A 22,253-nucleotide genomic window follows, 5' to 3' on the forward strand; every position below is an offset into this window, starting at 1 on the left:
CCAGCTCAGAGGCACCGGCCCTTCCCGCGAAATGAGCCCCGGCGGGGCTGCTGAAGGTAAGTATGAACCCTCCTGCACCCGCCTTTTCTAATGCGATGCAGGTGTGTGACTTTTAGTGCCATCCAGTGAAGCTGTGCATGATTACCCCGATTAAGGTAACAGTTAAGAGATGGTCTGCCACTTGTGTGGTTTCGAGAAAGAAGATAATTAGCCCCCCAGAAACTTAAATGCTCACGTGCAATCCGCACAAGCTGATGTTGGGGTTTGTTACTAACCTGTGTTTATTGAAGAAGTAGTAATTAATTGTTTTTGCTTCTGTCATCTTACAGGGTGTCTCTTTAGCAAGACTTGTGATAATGAAGTAGAACAGGCATTTTGAAGAGCTCTGCCATAAATCCAGCTGTGTCTCTGAATGTTGGTGCATTTACTGGAGACTTTTCCCAAAGTCTGTTTGAATCAGAGCCTGTGACATTTCCAAAAGCTTCAAAATGGAGTTTTTAGCATCCAAAGGAGATTATATTAGATATTTCAAAAGGTCTTTATTGCTAGTTTTAGTATGTGTAATAGTTCTTGTATGCACTGATCAGGACTACTATAGTTTACTTGGAGTATCCAAAGAAGCAAGTAGTAGAGAAATACGACAAGCATTCAAAAAGCTAGCATTAAAGTTGCACCCTGATAAAAATCAGGTAAGTTACCTTTTTAACAAGTCAAAGTTGTTGACTTAATGGATCTTAGTGTTTAAACAAGGAGTAGTTTTAATTTATCAAAAATCTCTCTCTGTGAACCACCTGATAATACAGTTCAACTCAGATTTTCTGCAGAAAAAATTTACAAAAGGTGATAGAGTTGAATTTGGGCTGCATTAAATTGCAGTAGTAAAAAGAGTCAAGAGTCTAATTCTCACTTATATTTTTGTAACTAGAGGAAAATTTATTTGTATACTGTATTACCTTGTTGGTAAGCTGTTGAGTTTTCCTCTTTCCATTTAGTTTTGGGGGACTTGCTATTTCCCTGCCTTGATGTCTCCTCTAAACATCAAATAAGAACAGCCTGTTCTGAGACATCATTCTCCAAGTACCAAACAGGACAAGATAGGCATCCTGGGACTGCCAAAGGATATTGGTGGAGGTTACTCTGAACCAACTGGAGAGAGAAAATTGGAATGGCTCAGTCTGTACTACCGTATTTCTGAAATACAAAGAAATCACTTTTAAACATCATCAGTTTTTCCTTGAAATGACATGAAATAAGCAGAAATTCACAGGAAATAAAAGGGTTTAGAACTTTGTATGTACAACTGCATGGAGTCCCAAAAGACAGCAGTATTTCATATCAGCTCAGGGCCTGCCTTCACTGACTACATTGGAGCCTCTGACAGAGCTCAGTGAGAAAGCCAAAGGTCAGCAAAGTTGGAAATGCCAACTTGTAGCTATGAAATGAAAGTTTTGTTTTCTCTGTTGGTACTTTCAAAATAATGGCGTTTGGGGGTCAGATTCTGTTGTTTCCAAGCATGCAGATACTACTAAAGATTTTTCAACAGGTTATTTTCAACCTTAGCAATGATATATAAAAGATGAGCCCATTAGACAAATTCCATAATAGTAATTAATTTCCTGTGTATCTAGCTAAAACAAAAATCTTAAGAAAAAGTGTCTTTTGAATGAAACGTGTAAGCAGAAATTAAAAGAGCAGGACTGTGTGGCACATTTTGCACACCACTGTTACACTGCACCTGTGCAGATCACAAACTTGGATTCTAAATATGTCTGCAGATTTTTCACCATTCTAATTCTCAAGCTACCTAGAACAAAAATGCTTTCTAAATAAAAGGAGGAGGCATTTGTCTACCCTGATAAGACCACAAGGGATTAATCTGTCTCTAGCAGAGATTTTGAGCTGGTCAAGTAGGGATTCTAGGGGAGTGGAAAAGATTATGGAGGAAATGGTATGTCTTCATTCTTGAGTATTTTTTTAAATTCCACTGAAGAGACAGTTGAAAAAAGAGGGTTCACTGGAGAATGTTACAGCCTCCTACCTGTTCGCTTTGTATTTCAGTTGTACTTTAGTGAGGGCAGAATAAATAAGAGAACAAATCTGGCTTTGGGAAAGGACAACTTTGCTGTAGTTTGGTTTGAGATAACAGTGCAATGTCTGCTTCCATCACAACTGACATCCTTAGCAGGAATATAAAAGTATTTCCAAAGATAATCTTCTCAGCATTATATGCACTATGTGGTTTGTTGATTAATTACTAATTATAGTTTTCCTTACATAGAATGATCCAAATGCACATGAAAATTTTTTGAAAATAAATAGAGCATATGAAGTACTTAAAGATGAAGATCTACGGAAGAAGTATGATAAATATGGGGAGAAGGGTCTTGAAGATCAGCAGCAGGGAGGTCGGTACGAGAGCTGGAACTTCTATCGCTATGATTTTGGTAAGTTTTGATGTGTTTGTGATTTGCTTAAAACAGTCACAAGGAAATGTCATTCACATCTATATCAGAGCTTTTCACATGTTTATCATGTATCCTCTCCAGATTTCTGTCTGCTCTGCAGCTGCCACTTTCTGTCTGCTGGCCCAGTATTTTATTTACCCTGTTAATGGTATTTAAAGATGCAATCTATTTACCTAGCCTTTTGTTCCTGATGCTTGCCTTTTTATAGGTCATCTAATTTCTTGTTTATTTTTTTAAAGTACAAAGATTTTTTTCACTTAAATGTCAGTGTTAATATTTCATCAGGATTCTTTTTAACTTTTTAATGTAGAAAGACCTTCTTTGTTTAGTGTTCTTCAGGGCGATTTTGAGAGGAAATTTTTGCACTGTCAAGCCTAGCAGATATGCAATTAGACATCAGTAAAGAGGTAGCAGAAACTGAAAAAAATAACAGAATCATACCTAAAATGATCTTGAGACAAGTTACTTAGTGTTTGTCTCAACAAATTTTAGGTAGTTGTAGGGAAAGGCTGCAATGAATGATTCTCAGAGCTGCTGTAACAGGAGTAAACTAACAGGGAACTGAGGAACATAGTTGGACTGGCATGAAAGGAGCAGCTGAAAACAACATCTACCTTGGCAACAATTTTTTTCTAGTGTTGTTTGATTTAATATGTCCCAATCTCTAAGAAATTAATGTCTGTGCAGATTGAAATTGTATAAACCAGTGGCGCAAGTATCACGGTAAAATATGGAAATTAGCCTAAAACTTCTTCAGATTTAAATTTTCTCTCCCAGAAGTTCTATGCTTGATTGAGAAACAGTATGCTGAAATGTCTATTAATCAGTGATTTAGGGAGCATCTATTTTTATATGTGTGTGTGTATAAATAAAAGTATAGCTTTATATATATTTATATGTATGGATGAGCATATGTACTATATTATGTGAGATATAAATGAAAAGTAATATAAAAAGTACCTAGTCACCTGTAGATATTGATTTCTCTCATTATTTATTTGCATTTGATCCTTGTACTTCAGGTGAAATGACATCTCACCATGTTAGGTACTGTAAAAATCTGCAGCCATAGTAGCATAATATAATGCTCTTTATTAGTATTTTTGGTACTCTGCACTGCCTTTCCTGTGTAGTTGAAGTAGTGCAGTGTTTTGTAGTGATGCCCTAGGTAGGACTGGTTAGCTTTGTCTTCCTTAACTTCCTTTCTAACTTTTCCACTAACAAAGTGTGTGTAAATGCATTCCACTGCATTCACACACACTTTGTTAGTGGAAAAGCCTGTGGCTGGAAACACCTTTGTGATCTAAATGTTTAGGTAACCAGAGGCTGAGAAAGTGTGGAAGCTTCTGGACATTACATAAAGCTCTCAGTAAGAGCTGAGGCTTCTTGAATCTGTCTTTAATCTGACAGCTGGATGATGTTATTTCTAACATAATTTCTCTTGCCATAACAGCAGTAGTTCGAATTTTCTGCTTGCTCCATGGTTGGTTACTAAATTATCAAAAGAATGTTCTGATAGTGGCTGTGGTAGCATGAGGGTGAGCGAGCTAGCAGGAGGTTAAACAAGGATAGCATTTTTGTAAAACCTCTGCCAGTTTTCAACTTAAATCTGTCTTCTGTTATGCATAAGATGACTGTTTGTTTTAAAGGTGGAAAAATAAAAAAGCAATTGTTGGTTTTTTTTAATAGGTATTTATGATGATGATCCCGAAATTATAACATTGGATAGAGGAGAATTTGGTAAGTTTTTTAAATAAATGGCTGTTTGACAACATGACAACCCAGAGTATAATTTTTACATATTGAGCTGTGTCTTAGTAGGCTTTTCTTACCTATCTTTACTAACACATGTTGGAAAATCATCTTCACATGAGAAAACAAACAATACAAAAAAACCTTTAATGCTTCCTGTTAAACACTAGTTAGCAAATCGATCAATATCAATAAACAGCTTACATTAAGTTTTAGAGCTATTATGTGAGGTCTGTAAAAGGAAATTATTTTAATTTAAATTTTGTTACTCCTAATTTGTCATTGATGTTTCTCTTGTATAAAAATGCACTTGATAAAACTTTTCTAATATAATTCTTTTCTGTGAAATCCAGTCAATTGTGTGTAGTTCAAAACCAGAAGGTGATACCAGATACTAAAAGCACAGCTAAGGAAAACAAGATGTGGAAAGATAACAGTTTCTATGTGAATATTGTCCAGGTTTTTTTTCTTTTAAAATTACAACTAAGTTGTTTGTAACTAAGAGAGGCTAGAGTAAAAAATACTGGATTTTGTGTGATTTTTTATCTGCATATTGAGTATGATTTCCTGCGTGCAAGATTGGACCTATATGCTGAATTAGTCTTGTAAACTGTTCTAAGAGCAGACCCTCATGATTTCCCTGAGACCACAGGCTTTCTTTGGTTAATCTATTTGCAGGGTCAGCATATTCCTTAGTTGTCTTTTTTGTGAGGATATTTTAATACAGTCAAAAAAAAGGTTACAAAATCCACTACAAGAAAATTGGACAGGGTGAAAGCCAAGTAATTAAAGCTGATAACTGCTCTTTGTGTATATTTTGTTGCTCTTGTCTGCTTTCATAAGCAAGATGATTTATGTTTCCCATGACTTTTCTAGTAATTACATTAACTTGGATTTTTAAATTACATTAGACATGATTTCTTCATAAAAATACTGCCAGGTGAGGCTCACTAAATACATAAAGTAATATAAGGAAATGGAAAATTCTAGTGGGTAAAAATCTTTTAGAACTTGTATTTTGCAACTAGACTTACACTATCACACATTTCAGCTAGAATAATCTGCAGACAGTACTTTTTTTCTTAATCAGTAGAACAGATGCTGAAAGTCAGAGTGCTGATACCTTCTGAAACAGGATTTTCATGCACCTGCCTACAACAGTATGTTCATCAGAGTTACTGTTACTGTGCCTGGCATTAAATACTTAATACAGCTTTTGGGGAATACAGTATAGCAAAAGTGTACATCCTCGATGTTACTACATTGCACATGTGCGTGATTTACTTACAGTTTTCTTCTCTCCACCTAGATGCTGCTGTTAACTCAGGAGAACTGTGGTTTGTGAATTTTTATTCTCCTCGATGCTCCCACTGCCATGATTTAGCACCTACGGTATGTAAACCAAGTAAATGAACTCTGAAAATGCATTGGTTTTAATAGCCTAAAACTTAACATAGTAGATTTTTACACTGAAGCTGAAACTAGAGACAACAATTCAAAATCCCAGAAATAAAACATGTGCTCATTTTTCATTATCTCTTTATAGGAAAATAGACTCTTTTTTGACTTTTTTTTTAGTGGAGAGAATTTGCTAAGGAGCTGGATGGAGTAATACGCATTGGAGCTGTGAACTGTGGAGATAACAGAATGCTTTGTCGAATTAAAGGCATTAACAGTTACCCTAGTCTGTATGTTTTCAAAACTGGAATGGTGAGTGATAAGACATCAAGTGTTTTTAGAATGAAATCTGTTGAAGTGTTTTTTTAATACTTGTTCAGTCATAGAGATTTTTTTATAAAGGTCTTGCTTTATAGTATGTTACTTCCTTTAATAATAAATATAACTTTTTCTTTACCTTGGTCAAATTATTTTACAAAGTTAACATCAAAAAAAGTATTTGTTAATATATGTAATTTATATTTTATGTATAAATAAATTTGAAATAAATGCTAATATATTTTTACAAGGGTTTTTCTGAATAATTTTTCTGTGCAACATATCACTTCTGATTGGGAAGCTACTGTCAGCAGTGGTGCTGTAGCAAAGCAACAAGTCTCCTTGAGCAGTTTCTCTTACAGCGTTGTAAAGGACCTTTCAAGTACAAAGCATAGTCTGTGGTTTTGAGTCTTAAAGAATATGACCCTATGCCTAAAGAAACTTGGAAATTCCTTCTGCAAGATTCCCTCCATGCTGCCTGCATGATGTGTGTCACTCTTTATAGCTGCTTGCTAAGTCGTGGTGCTGGGGTGGTGTACAAAGTGCACCCGAATAGATGGGTACATTTTGACAATGATAAGTTTTAAGAAATTGAATGCTAAATGGAGTGATGTAAGCAATTTTTATTTAAATAGAAATACAATCATTGGGAGTTGGTGTTTCTAATACTAAATTGTCCTCATGTTGCAGCATTTGGAAAGAAATCACATTGCAAAATTTAAATTAAGGGTAAATTTCAAACATTCTGATAGGGGAGGGAGAGAACAGTTAGGGTGGTAGTGGGGGTTGGTCCTGCAGTTGCTTAAGTACTCTTAGAAGAACACAGAAGGTTTTGGGATGGGGTTATTTGCCTTTTTTTTTTTTAATTTTATAAACTTTACTTTTTGTCTTCTGTAGCAACCAGTGAAATATTATGGAGACAGGTCAAAAGAGAGCTTAAAGAACTTTGCCATGCAGTATGTTACAAGCACAGTCACCGAGTTATGGGCAGGTAATGTTCACGTTTGTCTTGGGGGGCTGTTGTTGAAATTGTTTTTGCTATATAAAATATGGCAGAAACTATGCATATGACTGAATCTGTCAACAATTGCTAAGTCTTCTTTTTGAGAATAAAAATAGTTCATGTAATTTGCTAATACAAATATAAAACCTTGTTTCATGGCCATGTTTAACTAGTCGCAAACTGATGCAAATTGTTTCATTCTTAGGAAATTTTGTAAATGCTATTGAAACTTCATTTGCATCTGGTGTTGGTTGGCTGATCACCTTCTGTGCTGACCGTGGGGGTAGGTATATTAAATACTTTTTAAATAATGTGACAAAAAAAGGACTTCTGTTGATAGCGGCATAATTCCTTTTGCTGCTAAAAAACATCTTAGGTCACCACAGTATTTGGCCTGTGGGTCATTTAAGCTCTCTGTTAAAAGCAGTTTGGCAAAAGGACATTAATGGAGATATTATGTTATTGTCCTTCTGTAATGTCCTGTGAGTCATTAAAGCAGCATTGGAGTGTAACCCATCGGGAGGGGAAGTGGCAGAAAAGGTTTCTCCCTTCAATTTCCAGCTCAGGTGACAGCTACTGCTGAGATACACACCAGCTTCTTATCATAGCTGAGCAGCAGAAAGGCTATGTCTCCCCCTTAAACCACCAATATTAAAATTTAGCTGAATAAGTTCTAAGTTAGGTTTGCACACAGTAATTGCCTCTTACCACTGTTTGCCCCTGGCTTTCTTGGGATCAATACTGGATGCAATATATGAGAAAGTTACCTTGGTTAGCTGGTGGAGCTAAGTAAATGCACTACACCTTGGACAAATAAAGACTTCCCAGCCTTATAAAGAGACCTTTGTTCTGAGAACTGAATAGCCAGAGCCTCAGTCTTGAATTTACATTTGTAAATAGCTTGATTTCAACTTGCAGCCCTTTCATTATTAAGTTTTCAACTTTGTTTTGGTTAAGGAAAAGTTGATGCATCTTATTTAAAAAAAAATCTGCATCCAAAGGCAGCTTTTCAAAGCATATGATATATTTATAATAGTGAATTATTATTTGTATCACAGAAAATGGATATTTCTGTTGAAATATCATTTCAAGATTCTATGTAGGTACTTAGATTATTTTTTTTTAAACAGTGATTAACAAATTTTAAAGGTCAGTCTTTACAGTAAAGAAAATAGTAAAATTGTTTAAATGAGGATTCTGTGTTGATGAAGTAAGAGAATGTTATTTGTGGGGGTTTATTAACTTAGAGTAGACAGTCATTAATTGCTGATTATTAGATATGGCAACTCCAGGAATACTAGATGAACAGCCAGGAAGCTAGAGATGGTCATGTTTTTTGGGAGGAAAGGGGCAATTCTAAGCAAGAGTAGATTTAGTGCATTAATAAGGTGAAGTTTTATGTTTGTAAATAAAAAATTTTTGTTTTGCAGATTGCTTGAGTTACCAAACCCGCCTTAAACTAGCTGGCATGTTGGTAAGCAGTGTTTCACTTTGAAAGCATTACATGTTATATTTAAAACAAAATGACAGAAGTGAAAGCATCAAATTGTAACTAAACCTTTCACTGAGTTTAGTAGAACCAAGATATCACCTGTTAACTTTTAGAAGAATTCAGTACTTTGCCCAAGTAGCTTTTGAAATAACTATTTTTTTTAAGAATTTTGTAAAATAAAATTAATATTACATAATAAATTACAATGTTGTTTCTTTTCATTTTTTAAGTATTATAAATAATTGCCTGTGTTGGGATTTTCAAAAGCATTTCTGTACCTGAAATTTAAAAATACTTTTCTTTGGATTTGTTTTGTGTTGTTTTTTTCCTAATTACAGGAAGGTCTTGTTAATGTGGGCTGGATGGACTGTGGCACCCAGGGTGAGCTTTGTGATAATTTAGATGTCTCATCTAGTACTACTGCATACTTCCCACCTGGAGCCACCATAAATAACAAAGAGAAAGGAGGTGTTTTGGTATGACTTGTCTTTTATTATCTATTTAGATAAACAAAGTGATAACCATGCTAAAGGAATGTATAGATAATTTCCAGACTGATGATACACAACTGAAAAGATGTCTTTTTCTTTTCTCTTCTAAGCTGATATGCTCTGCATGAGTTTATAGCCCTGTGTCTACTCAGGCAGTGATCCTGGAGGTGATTCCAGTTTGCTGGGAGAGTGAACAGCAGCCTGTGACTCTGCCTGGCCACCTCCCCAGGAGGCTCCTGGAGCAGTTCTGGGAGTTCAGGGCTGGGAAGTGCTCTGTGACTGGCCCAAGAGCTGCTTCTAACGCTGCTGCCCTGGGCAAGCCTGGGAGTCTCTTCTCCCAAGTAAAAACTGACAGGACAAGAGGAAATGATCTCAAGCAAGGGAGGTTTAGATTGAATATTAGCAAATCTTTCTTCAGCCGAAGGGTTGTGAGGCACTGGAAGTGCCCAGAGGGACGTGGTTGAGTCAGTATCCCCGGGGTATTTAAAAGACACGTGTGGACCTTGCACTTGGGGATGTGGTTTAGAGTAGTGAACTTGGCAGCTGCTTACAGCTTGGACTCAATGACATTACAAGTCTTTTCCACCCTAAATGGTTCTGTGGTCTTTGATGTGCCCCTGATTTTTTATTCTAGAAATAACATGCACCAGGTATCACAAGTTTGAGAAATGCTACCCTGACATGTGTGATAAAAGTACTCCTACAGTGTCTGTCAGTACAAATTTTACTGCTCAGTTCTGTTCTAAAATTACAACCTACATTTGTGTGGTAGTTTTAACTTCCCTAATTGATGGGAGACATTTCTGTTTGAAGCACGACTTGTTCCTTTATTGTCACTACTATTACCTGTATTTTTAAAAGGAGGAAAATAAATTGCAGCCTACCTACTTTGAACCTTTTAACAACTCAGTTACTGATTCATATTACTTCCAAAATTTTACAAGTTAAGGAAACATAAATATCTCTACAGTGCAGTTACGGAGGGTTTTAAACCTAAATTGGAGATCTTGTAAACTTGGTTGTTGGGTTTGGTGTGAAATTTGAATTTCACACTCTTTGGTCCCTGTCTTGACAAATACAATTTCTTGAGCTGAATATTGTAGGCAAGTGAGTTAAAAGCAGTATTCTGAGAGTGATGTTTGTGAAATTACATGTATGAAAAAGAAATTGATCAAATAAAATATTATTAACTGCATTCTCCATTTGATTGAAGGGAACAAATCAGAATAAATTCCCTGACACTTTGAGTACTAATCAGGTTGATGTTTGTAATTCCTTCTAATAAAGACAGTTAATTTTCTATCCTAGTTTCTTAGCTCCTTGGATGCCAGAGAAATATATCAGGAAGTAATGCAGCATCTACCAGACTTTGAAATCATCTCTGCAGCATCATTGGAGGTAATTTTTAAAAAATATGCTAAGATATCTTCAAATAATATATTTTTATTGTTTTTTTCTACATTTTTCAAATCCTGTTGACACAACAACTTAGCATTTAACTGAATATTACTTCTTTTTATCTCTACCCAAAATTATTTAACATTGTTTGTCTGCATTCTCTTCTGTTGTTTAGCAAAATAACAAAAGTACAGGGAGGAGATTTCATAGGAATGTAGGAAATCACAGAAATTGCCATTGCAACTCCCTCTGCAACTGCAGTATTCTAGTCATTTTTTGAATCAACTACATTGTGGAGAATTTTGGTTTAAGTGTGTTTTGTTTGGTAATTTAGAAAGAAGAAAATACTTGTTAATCTGTGATAAATGATGTATGAACTGAAATTGAGTCTCAAAAGTAGGTCATGTCTTGGAGGAAAAACAAAAGTAAACCTCTTTCCATACTGGTAGTTGCACATAACAGCATAATTTACAACGGGAAATCCACACAGAAACAACAACATTAGAGTGCAGCTTGTAGCCAGCTTGCTGTCAGATTTTTTCCACTTCCTTGATTGTGATGTAGTAAAAGGAAGTTTAGTGGAAGGACTGCATGAAAGAATTTGTTTAGTGGAGGTCTTTTGGAGATGAATAACTGGACATTTGCCGTTATAAAGCACAAAAGAAGTTTGCATGTTGGTGTAGTTGGGATTAATTTTTTGTGGTGTTGGTTTGTTTTTCCCTGTGATTTAAAGGACCGTCTGGCTCATCACCGGTGGCTGCTTTTCTTCCAGTTTGGGGAGGGGGACAAATCAAATGTGCAGGAGTTTAAGAAACTTAAATTTTTACTGAAAGATGAGCATATTCAGGTAAGAGTGCTCACTCATCTGATGTTAAATGCTGTTTACATTCCAAGAACAAGTCATGGTTTTCATTGTTATTAGCTTTTACTCCACATGCCACCTCTGGTACTGGAAGAGATATACTATCATATAGCAGATCTGCAGTAAAGTTTTTTATTTAAAGCAATCACTTGCATTTCCTGTATGTTTTTAATAATTTAAAAGTAGAGAGAGATTCTCTTTTAAATCTGCTTTGTTGTTGGAAATGTTGCTGCAGATCCCATTCCGTTAATAATTATAAATTAACATTCCAACATCAAATTTATGTATGTGGAACTATATATTAATTATTCAGAAAACCCTGTGATCATGTTGATTATTTTCTTCATAAAAAGTAACGAAGTTCAAGCTTTGCACTAAAGGCTTACAGATTGTGTTATTCTATAAAGTATGTATTTTTTTTAATTGTTGCTTTGACTAGAAGAATTTTAATGTTACATTTATTTTAGATTTCTTCTTGCTTCCTTACTGTTGTATTTGGGAGGAGGGAAAAAAGAATTCTTCAAGTTTTTATTCTCCATTTTGGCCTTTAAATTAAAAATTAGCAAGCAACCCAATATAGTTATGCTGGTAGTTTTCCTTGAACATCAATTTTCTGAAGATCTCTGTTGTTTATAAGAAAGGCTATCAGTTTTCTATATTTTTACCTTTGTTTTCTAACTCTTACTTCCTTTCAAAATATGTTAATTGATATAAATTAGGCTGCTTTAATTAAAATGGCATTGTCTGTTAAATATAGGTTGGGAAGTTCGACTGTCTTTCCTCACCAACCATCTGCAACAAACTGTATGTTTATCAGCCTTGTTTAGCAGTCTTCAAAGGAAAAGGAACTGGAGATTATGAAATTCATCATGGTAAGGGAGACTTTGGCAAGTTTAAATCATGACCTAATCCCTTTGAGATGACAAAATCTTTGGCAAACCACTTTTTTTCCCCCAAAGATAAGTTTTGTAGCTTTAATATTTGCTGTCTTTCCTCTGGCCATAGTGTAGCCTTACACAACCTATTTGTAATTTCCTTTGGTTTTCTTTTTTCTGTTTTTCCTGGGTAAGCAGTCATCAGATGCTGAGGGATGTAGTTTGTCTTTGCAGTCTGTTTCAACATTATTTGCATAATGACATACAAAGGAAATCTCTGAAGCTGATCAGGACAGCTTCTGCTTTAGGTAGGATAACTAAAGAATGTTGTAAGCCACACCCTTCAGAGAGGCCTGACATGCTGGGTACACAGTGCAGCCAGTTTGACAAACTTGGATTTGGTTTCATGTACCACTGCATTAATTCCATGCTTTGTTAATTCTGTCCAAGATATTGAGACTTTTACTGCTTACTTTCATTTCCAACATCACAGTTTCCTTTCAGGAAAGGCTGGACCTATGTTACTATTTACTGCTGAAAGGATTCAGTAATGCTGGTTGAAGAAGAGGAGGGCCTAAAGCCAAACTGTAGCTTGCAGGAACAGGTGTAGCTTCATCCAGAATGTGGCACAAGGCAGCTATGCAAGATGAAGTTCTCATTTTTCAACCTCTGAAACCTCTGAGGTAGTAGAAACAGCCTGCTAGGATTAAGTCAGAATCTCAATACTGTTATAAACAGGAAAAGTGAAAAGTTTTTCACTGTTTAGAAAAAATTAGGCTTATCAAGGGGGAAGGATGATCCCATACATCTAATGATTGGTATATAAGGAAAAGTCTTATATACTTCCTGAATATACATTGCTGCAGAGGGCAGGAAGTGGTCACAGCCATGCAGCATTTTTATAATGTTGTGGATTAGTGGAATAGAAGTATATTGGACTTCAGTGCATACAGGGTTTTTTTTCTGAAGGGTTTGGTTTACTATTTAGAAAATAGATGGCATGTAGAACATTCACCAATAGCCATCTCACTCCAGTCTTTATGAGAAAATAATCCTCAATGGAATCAGGCTTTTTTATATGCTATGTTGAAGGGCTGCAAAGTTTTAAAATCAAAGAACAGTAATAAATCTTGGTAAGTCATTGTGCAGTGACTTCAGATTTGATTAACCTGAAGTTCTTATTCTCAGACAAACTCATTTCTGCTGACAAATACGTATACAAAGGTTATGAAGAGACTGGATCTTTGCCCACTGGAGCTGTGTGAGCAGTAATTTCAGTTACACCTAAATAGCTGTGATTTATCAATATAATTTATTTTGCTTGAAGTTTTTACCTTGTCAATCCCTTTGCCAAGCCAAGTATATCTAGAATTGTACTTTTTAATTCCAACACAAGTAAGATGGTAAAATGACCAATAATCCTGCCACAAAAAATCTCATCATTTTGTTTGACAAAAACATGTTTTGTCTTGGAAAAAGTATTTATTTGGCTAATATTGGGTAACTGTCCAGTTTAATATTTAGCCACATATCAACTATCAACTACAGTATGTCCTGCCTGCATAGGTTTGGACAGTTTAACATTATCCTCCTAAGGAAAAGCAACATCATTTTATGCTACATTTACTTAAGCAGGCTGGGTTTAAAGATTAGACAAGGGACTCTTATTGCTTTCAAAGAGTTTTTTAATTACACCTCTCATAGGTAAAAATTGAATTTCCTTTATACATTGTTTTTTGAAGGAAAGAAGATCTTATATGATATTGTTGCATTTGCCAAAGAAAGTGTGAACTCCCATGTCATCACACTGGGACCTCAGAATTTTCCTGACAAAGATAAGGAACCATGGCTTGTGGATTTCTTTGCACCGGTAAATATTGGATATCTATATATTCCTTCTTCTAAAATCTGTTTTGTAACTTTCTAACAAGGTACTAAGGAGTAGCTTGAAAGTGCCCTTCAGCATCATGAGACTGTGTTCTAATTCCTCTTTCCCTCCTCTTTCCCTGGGAGCTTTAGTTCCTAACTGGGTTTTGTGTCTAGTGGACTCTGTTGTCAAAGCAGCAGATGATTAATCTCAAATATTCTCCTGAGAGCTACCTGTGGGAAAAGCAATTGCACTTACTTGCATTTTGTCTTCTAGTGGTGTCCTCCTTGTCGAGCTTTGTTACCAGAGCTGAGAAAAGCATCTAAACATCTTTATGGTCAGCTTAAATTTGGAACACTAGACTGTACTGTCCATGAAGGCCTTTGCAACATGGTAAGCTGCAGGAACTAAAAATAAAGAAATACAAATATAATCTTTTCAAACAATATAATTTTCTTTGAATTGGGGGTAGGAGGATATGGGCAGACAATGTTTCTCCTTTAACATTACTTTCCTAAAGGGTAGTAAATTGAACAGGCACTTGTATCATATTTTTTTAAAGAAGCAAACTATATAACCACTATAGATAATGTATAAATGTGGAATACAGGTCTGATTTTATTCTAATTTCATAGTGCTACTGGAAGACTTCAGAAGTCTCAGAATTTAATAATTCTGGGGGCTGGGGTTAATGTCTGAAAATGCACAAAATGGATGTGTTAATGGAAAATGAGCAAAAAAGGACGAACTTTTTCAAGTTTTATTTATATATATTTACCCACTGAGGAATTCAAATTATAGGAACTGGCTGTGTTCAATGGTAAACAATAGTTATTCATACAGTCCAAACATTCCATCTGAGAACTGGGAATAGTTTTAAAGCTAAGGCTTAGGAGGCCCATGGATTAATTGCTGTGTTTGTGGAGCATGGCAGAAGAATTACTGGCTGGTTTTTAAATTGAGAACACAGTTTGCCATCTCTGAACACAATTGGCATCTTCTCTGTACTGATTGCTTATGGTGTCAGATTCTCACCTGCACGTAAGCCTGAGCACTTGTACTGTACACACTGAACAGATGAGGAGCCTTGAGCACCAGTACCAGGGACAGTTAGAGGCAAGTCCAAGAGCTTTAATCATTCTGTGGAATTTGTTATTGTTTGTTTTATCAGCATAACATTCGAGCTTACCCAACAACAGTTGTGTTCAATCAGTCTGATGTTCATGAGTATGAAGGACATCACTCAGCTGAGCAAATCTTGGAGTTTATAGAGGTATGTAAATGATAATGTTGGTTGCAGTCTTGTTCTATGCAGTTCATACACAAATACATTCTTCAGCTGGAAGATTCTAAGATTTTTTTTCTTTTAATTGGACAAGGAAAATAAAAAGTGAAAAAACTTCAGGCAAGAAAAGTGATCCAGCAACTGTCAGTCAGAGACTTGACAACTAATGGGTTAATTTCCCTAATCTGTCACATAATTTATTTGAGATCATTAGCAAATAAAGATCCCTTCCAATCTGCAAAATAATGATAATTATTTCTATCTTATGGAGAGAATAAAGGAATTAATATTACAATACTTCCAGCTTTTAAGGTGGAAATGCTTCACATACACACCTTGATATAGGAGGGGGTTCACATTTTTGTTAATTAGATTACTGCTGTCCACACTTTTCAACTGTCCTTGAACTTTCTTAACTGCATATTACTGGTATTGATCACTGTTGATACTGGTGTTCTGGCACCCAACTTGGCTCCAGCATTCAGGTTCACTGCTATATCCACAGGCTGTTTTTCACTTTTTGAAGAGGCATTTCTCTCCAGGTAGCTCAGAAAAGGCAGTTTCAAGAACACACATGCAGAAACAGGTGGAGATTAGTCTTTCAGTTGGCATTCAGAGGCCCATAGTGCACTATATGTATTCTTTTGCATTCCAGCGTAAATAGCATGGCTGAGTTTTGTAACACCTGTTTCTGCCAGATAAGCTGGATTTCTTGGTTTTTACCTTCAATTAAGAAAAGGCAGAAAACCTCCAGTTTGGAGCATGGGTGTACTTTTTTGATAATTTTTCTCAACAACTTAGGCTTTTAAAATTAGATTTTTGGGTTGAAGGAATGTCTCTTGGTGCTTCTATGCCTTTCAGTGGTGTGGAGTCTTCCCTACCAGAGTAACAAGCAAATTTCACAGAACATTCTCAAAATTTGACACTGTTTGTACATGATGGCCCTGGATAGGGGATACACTGTGCAACAATGAGTTATGCCTATGAGCTATCTTTATTTAGGATCTTAGGAATCCATCAGTGGTCTCCCTAACACCAGAGACATTTGCTGAATTGGTTCAGAGAAGAAAGCGAGAGGAGATCTGGATGGTGGACTTCTATGCTCCATGGTGTGGACCTTGTCAGGCCTTAATGCCAGAATGGAAGAAAATGGCCAGGGTAAATCACATTCAAACACTTTTCTGCTTTTGTTCCTCTTCTGGGAAATTGCTGAGATGGTACAACTGCTTTCTTAAGAGAATTGTCAGCAAATTTAGAGACTAATACTGCCACCAAAACAGGCAATTCCTACCTAACAGTTTTGGATTTTATTCGACTTTTTAAAAGTTTCAATACACTGATACTGTAGTCCAGTTTTTCATGTTGGTTACAAGTGTGTAAGGTCATTACAGTGTTCTCTCATTTGCAGAAGTAATATTATTCTACTGACATCCATTCCTGGAGATTTTTACAGGAATTGGAACTAGAAAATCTGTGGGGAAAAAAGGGCTTTGGAAACAAGCCTGTGATTTCGAGACATTTAGAACTTGACTAGGAATTATAGCCAGGATTTTCTACCTGTTGGAATGTCTGTGAAGTGCTAGTAGCTCTGTAGGACACGCTCAGTAATCATCAGCTTCCCTGCCCATGCCAGGTAGTTTGGGCCTTTGCAGCAAATAGAGTGTGTTCAGGACAGGCCCACAGTGACACTGCTGGCACATCTGCACTGCACCAGCATTGGCACAGTTACTGAGCTGTCATGGGGCACACAGGGCATTCTTTGCACTAATTAATCCCACTCCTGAGTGCCTTTGAGGTAAGGGAGGTGCCTTGTGAGCCATGTGTATGCAGCTTATACTAAATGTGTGTATGATGGGAATGCATCTGGGTGGCTGACTCTGATACCAGTGATCTGTTTACAGGGAAGAGGAAAGCCTTGTGATATTCTTGGTCTGTTTTGTTGAGATTTTTTTCCCCGCGCTAAGAAGTATTACTGAAATTGTAGTAGTATTGGTTAACATATTTGATGGTAGGTTTTCTTCTTTCTTTTTCAGATGTTAAATGGATTAATCAGTGTAGGCAGTGTGGATTGTCAAAAATATTACTCTTTCTGTCACCAAGAAAGTGTTCGGGGCTATCCTGAAATTAGACTCTTTCCTCAAAAACCAAACACTGCTCATCACTATTAGTAAGTACATTGCTTCAGTTTGGGAAACATTCCATGCTGTGAAACAAGACAAATACAGCTCTTCTCTTGTGTAGAAGAGGTTTATCACAGCTATTAGAATAGGCGGTTAGGATATTACTGTACTGAATACCATTGGCTTTGTTACTTCAAACTAGGGATTTTATTTCGCCATTTCATTTCAGTAATTTGAAATTACACAGGAATCTTAGTTTTTATTTCTTCTTTTTCTTGTCTTTGTCTTCTAGTCCTTAATTTTATAGGTTTTAATGCTATCTGTGAGACTTTTCATTTATTCAGATTTGAAAGCATGGTAGAAATATATCCTAAAACTTATCCATTTACATTCTTTATTTGATTATCACCACTCTTCAGAGCGGGTTGTTTGTAAGGTTTTTTTTCAGAATAATTCAAACTATTGTGCAACTGGCTTTTTTTTTTTTTCTTTTACATTTTTATAGTAGCTACAATGGATGGCACAGAGATGCCTATTCACTCAGAGGCTGGGCATTGGGGTAAGTTACTGCACTCAACTTTGTTCACAAACTGCTTGCTAGGATAAATAAATATTTAAATACTATGTAAATCAAGAACTAGAAACACTTGGGTATTGCTTAATTTAAGATGTTCAAGTTTCTACATCTTTTCACTTACTGCTTTTAAAATTTGGAGAAATGGCATACTCCTTGCTGTCCACCTATCTCCTGAAGACCATATTATTTTGTTTACCACATTTTAGAAGTTATTCTCCTATAGTACAAAGTGTGAAATAGGGATTTCCAGACTAGTCATGTTGTTAATTTGAGCAGCTTTTCTTAAATGCAATTTGCTATTGTTTAAAGTTTTGAATGTATTACGATTGTTACTCTTCCTTTACACAGATATTTACCACAGGTGTCTGTAGATCTCACCCCTCAGAGTTTCACAGAAAAAGTTCTGAATGGGAAAGATCATTGGGTCATTGATTTCTATGCTCCTTGGTGTGGACCTTGCCAAAATTTTGCTCCTGAATTTGAGATGCTTGCAAGGGTATGTTTTTAAATGTACTGGTAGCTTGTTATAATTGTAATGGTTAAAATCTTACTCATCAGCACTTTATTTCTTAGCAGTCATCCAAAAACCACAATACTTTCATGAGCCTCCTACGCAGGGAGTGATGCATGCTTCAGGTCCCACTAGACAGTGGGTGTTGTCTTCCACAGACAGACACACAGAGACCCTCTTTTGAAACAGATTTCAACTTTGGATGGAGTGGCCTTTGGAGCTGTGCTGTGCTTTTGTGCTTTGCTCTGAATTCATGTACAAGTGCTCTCTGAATACGTAGAGAGACACCTGGCACAAGGCTGACAGTCTGGGAAGCAAGCTAGCAACTACTCTGAAATATTTCAGAGATTTGAGCAACATTTTTTTTTTCAGCCACACTGCTGGCTTATTCCACTTACTTGCTTTTACTCACCCATGGAAACTTGTAGTTTGTTTCTAATAAACATTTCTTTTCAGGCTGTTAAAGGAAAAGTAAAAGCTGGAAAAGTAGACTGTCAGGCATATGGTCACACCTGTCAGACTGCTGATATCAGAGCCTATCCTACTGTTAAGTTTTACCCCTACCAAGGAACAAAGGTAAAGTGTTAGTGGTGAGCAGTTACTGTTAGTAAACGTATTTCATTTCACCTTAAAACTAGAAAGAATACTTCTATAACATATTAAAGTGAATTGTTTATATATTACTGTGTCTCCAAATAATCAGTTTCAGTAATACTTAAAATAGTAGGACAGTGATACAATAATAACAAATTGCAAATTAATAGAAGCAAATAGACGTAGAATTCTAATAATAATTAAAATGTGGGCTTAATCAGAACTAGGGTTTAATTTGCAAGGTCTTGGGTGACAAAATGTTTTTTAACTTTTACCAATGCCATCACCAACTACCCAAAAGTAGATGGTCTCTCTCTAAATGAAATATGGACAACTTCATTTTGGCTAATGAGAAGTATAATGAAATGTTGTTATTATATTGAAACACCAGTTTTGACATATAATATATTGTAAGACGGATAATTAATGAAAAATATATGGTTGTGTTGTCTCAAAAACAAACCTTATTGAACTATTTCAATTATCAGTGGGACTCTTTCAGATCAACATTTCCTACTAACAGTAATATTATAAATTAAAAACACAAAGAGTATGCAGATAGTTATAGGGAATTGCCTTTATTCTTGTAACACTAATAAATTTCAGAAATATTATAGTGACTTTTTAAATATATTAATGCTGAAGAAAAAGTATTCACTGGTTTCTGATAGAGAATTGGCTTAACTTACTTTCCTTTTTTTTAACTGAATTTTTAATAGGAAGTTCTAGAAATCTTTCATCGCACAATCCCACCAAATTCCATGAGATTTTCTGTGGTGAAGTGTAAATACATTCTAGGTCTTCAAAGTAGCTACCCACAGATACAGATTTCACATAGATTACAAAGTGGCAGGCTTGTAATAGCTGTGTAGCTTAAACACTCCCCGCAATAAATGTGAGCAAATTGTAACTATTTCAGGTTTCTTTAATGATCAGGACAAAATTAGTGGTGTTCTGAAAACTAGCAGCTAAGAGTGGTTCTTAGTACAACGCAAATTAGCATTGTTTAAACAGAGACAAAAATATATCCATGAATCATAAATCAAGCTACCAAGGCCATTGTATTCTGCCCTGCTTTTCTCTTGAATTTTGTCTGAAAATTGTGTAACATATTACCCATGCTCTATTTTTATTTTCTTTTAAGAAAAGTGTTCTTGGGGAATACATAGACAGCAGAGATGCAAAAGGTATAGCTGACCTTTTGAATGAAAAATTAGAAGCAATGGAAAAGAAAGAAAAAAGAAAAAAATCTAGAAATAAGGTAAGAACATTTACTGTGGAGCCTTTGCAAAAGACTTGCTGTAAATAATAACTTTCTAACATGATGTTAGTATTTGTTCTTTATCCCTAGCATTAAATGCAAATTACAGAGGCAAGATTGGGTAAACTTAAGAAGATACTAACACACAGCTGCTTAAGAAATGTTTTTCCAATTGAAAAATTATTGCTACCGAAAACTTTAAAATCATATGAAAAAATATTTTTGTTTGTAGTTTCAGAGAAACTCCATTGTTTACTTTCTTGTCACTAGGATGAACTCTAACTGGTACTGAAGGTAGATACAATTCAAAATATTCTGAAGCTGTGAAGATAGAAGACACCACAAGGAAAATATAAGGATAGTTACATTGGTGACAGGACAAGACACATGAAAACAAGTTTGAGTTCACAAGCATACACAACTGTATGAGTTCTGTTAAACTGTGGGGAGATGAAAACATTTTGGTTTTGGTGGAGGCAATGTTTCTGCATGTCCCTCTTCTGATATACCAGCTACCTTCTTCCTGGCCAAACACTGGAGTTGACCAGAAATGTGGACTCTATCACTTTTGCCTACCCATTTACTAGTTCCTTATATTTTTTTCTGTCTCTTCTCAAATGCTTTTTGAATGTGGCACTCAGCCTGTGGCTGAATATGCACTCAAAGCACTCTGCAATGCAGAACATAATGACGGATTGTCTATTTGACAGACAAACAGTTGGACCTGATGATTATTCTGCTTTGGGGTTGCATTATTGTCTAGTCAATGGTTAAGAAATAAAATCAAGAACTGGTAGGAGGATATGTTTATTGAATTAAATTGCTCTTGCTCTCAAGTGGATTACTCTGTTGTGGCAGTGGTGATGCTACCTGGATGAACAGAACTTTGAAGAGCTTTAGTTGCTTGGTTTGGTTTTCGGATTGTGTTTATTCTTTCTTTTTTAAGCAAGAAAGAAAAAAATAAAATAATTCAAATGTGGTATTAACTTCCAAAGTTTAAATTATGCAATAGAAGCATCTGGTTAAGTCATTAGATCATCACTTTTATCATTGTCTTTTTAAATATGAATGTATTCTGTGGACATATTTAACCTCTTTTGACACTACCACTTTCCCTTTCCCTGCAGACATATTTTTAGGTGGGGTTTTTTTTTGTTTGTTTTTATATAATCTTCAGGCAAGCAGAAGAGCAAGTGCCTTCTTTAATTTAATAATGAACACTGTACATTGCAATGTCTCCTCATACTTCTTACTAGAATTCCTGCTCTAAAGAGTGATATTTTTCAGAGCTTCTCCATAGACAAGAAAAATTACAGCAGATGACAATATCTGCAAACAACTGTTCATGATTTCAATAAAATGCTCCCTCGCTCTTGACAGATGGAATTTCCTCCCTTCTCTCTACGTATTTAGACCTAGCATGACTGGTCAGTGTATTATGAGTATTACAATTTGTAAATACATTGTTATTGACAAGTAACTTATTTCATGAAGAAGGCAGCAAGAAATGAAGAGATACAAGTAACTGAGACATTCAACTGTTTTTTCCCCTATTCTCAGGGTTGCCTCTATTGATTTTTCATTTTTGCAGCATATTATTCTAAAAATGAAGAGACTATTGCATCTATTTTTTAATAAAGTAGATCTTCTTACATCCAAATTTAACTTCAAATTCAATCACAGTTAAAAATTAAAATTTTAAAACAAACTGTTTTGGTCAGTTTTTGCATATCACTGTAACTGCGCTTCCCGCCTTCTACGCCCTTCTTGGAGAATGAGGTCTAGGAAAAGTTTTGAAACATATTTAGGCTGTGGGGAAGAGGATTTAGTTTAAATATCAATAAAGTTCATTTTGAAGATATAATTCTGTATCAAGGTATTCTCTTTGTATCCAGATTTTTAAATTTCTGAGATCAAATGGATGTGTATGGGTGGGGGAAAATCATCTTCCAAATTAGATGACGGAGGATTTTCCACATTTTCA

General features: G+C 35.6%; 1 protein-coding gene across 1 annotated transcript; it reads left to right on the plus strand.

Moving 5' to 3' along the window:
* DNAJC10 (DnaJ heat shock protein family (Hsp40) member C10) lies at window positions 1–22,133 on the plus strand. The gene is made up of 23 exons (XM_005415901.2): window positions 1–56; window positions 330–689; window positions 2,279–2,444; window positions 4,155–4,205; window positions 5,527–5,609; window positions 5,796–5,927; window positions 6,831–6,924; window positions 7,142–7,219; window positions 8,367–8,410; window positions 8,767–8,904; window positions 10,228–10,317; window positions 11,051–11,164; window positions 11,937–12,051; window positions 13,797–13,924; window positions 14,198–14,314; window positions 15,093–15,194; window positions 16,209–16,364; window positions 17,240–17,373; window positions 17,832–17,885; window positions 18,252–18,399; window positions 18,871–18,990; window positions 20,153–20,269; window positions 20,540–22,133. The coding sequence occupies exons 2-23, from the start codon at window positions 489–491 to the stop codon at window positions 20,549–20,551; spliced, it is 2,394 nt and encodes a 797-aa protein (XP_005415958.1). The 5' UTR covers window positions 1–56; window positions 330–488; the 3' UTR covers window positions 20,552–22,133.
* The last annotated feature ends 120 nt before the right edge of the window (window positions 22,134–22,253 follow it).

The sequence above is a fragment of the Geospiza fortis genome, unplaced genomic scaffold (assembly GCF_000277835.1).
Source record: "Geospiza fortis unplaced genomic scaffold, GeoFor_1.0 scaffold112, whole genome shotgun sequence".
Lineage (NCBI taxonomy): Eukaryota > Metazoa > Chordata > Aves > Passeriformes > Thraupidae > Geospiza > Geospiza fortis.

Bases quoted from the DNA above. Each gene is read 5' to 3' on its own strand.
- DNAJC10 (XM_005415901.2), top strand. From the start codon at position 489: ATGGAGTTTTTAGCATCCAAAGGAGATTATATTAGATATTTCAAAAGG. The intron at 690-2,278 runs GTAAGTTACCTT...TTCCTTACATAG, and splicing joins TGCACCCTGATAAAAATCAG to AATGATCCAAATGCACATGA. The intron at 17,886-18,251 runs GTAAGTTACTGC...TCCTTTACACAG, and splicing joins CTCAGAGGCTGGGCATTGGG to ATATTTACCACAGGTGTCTG.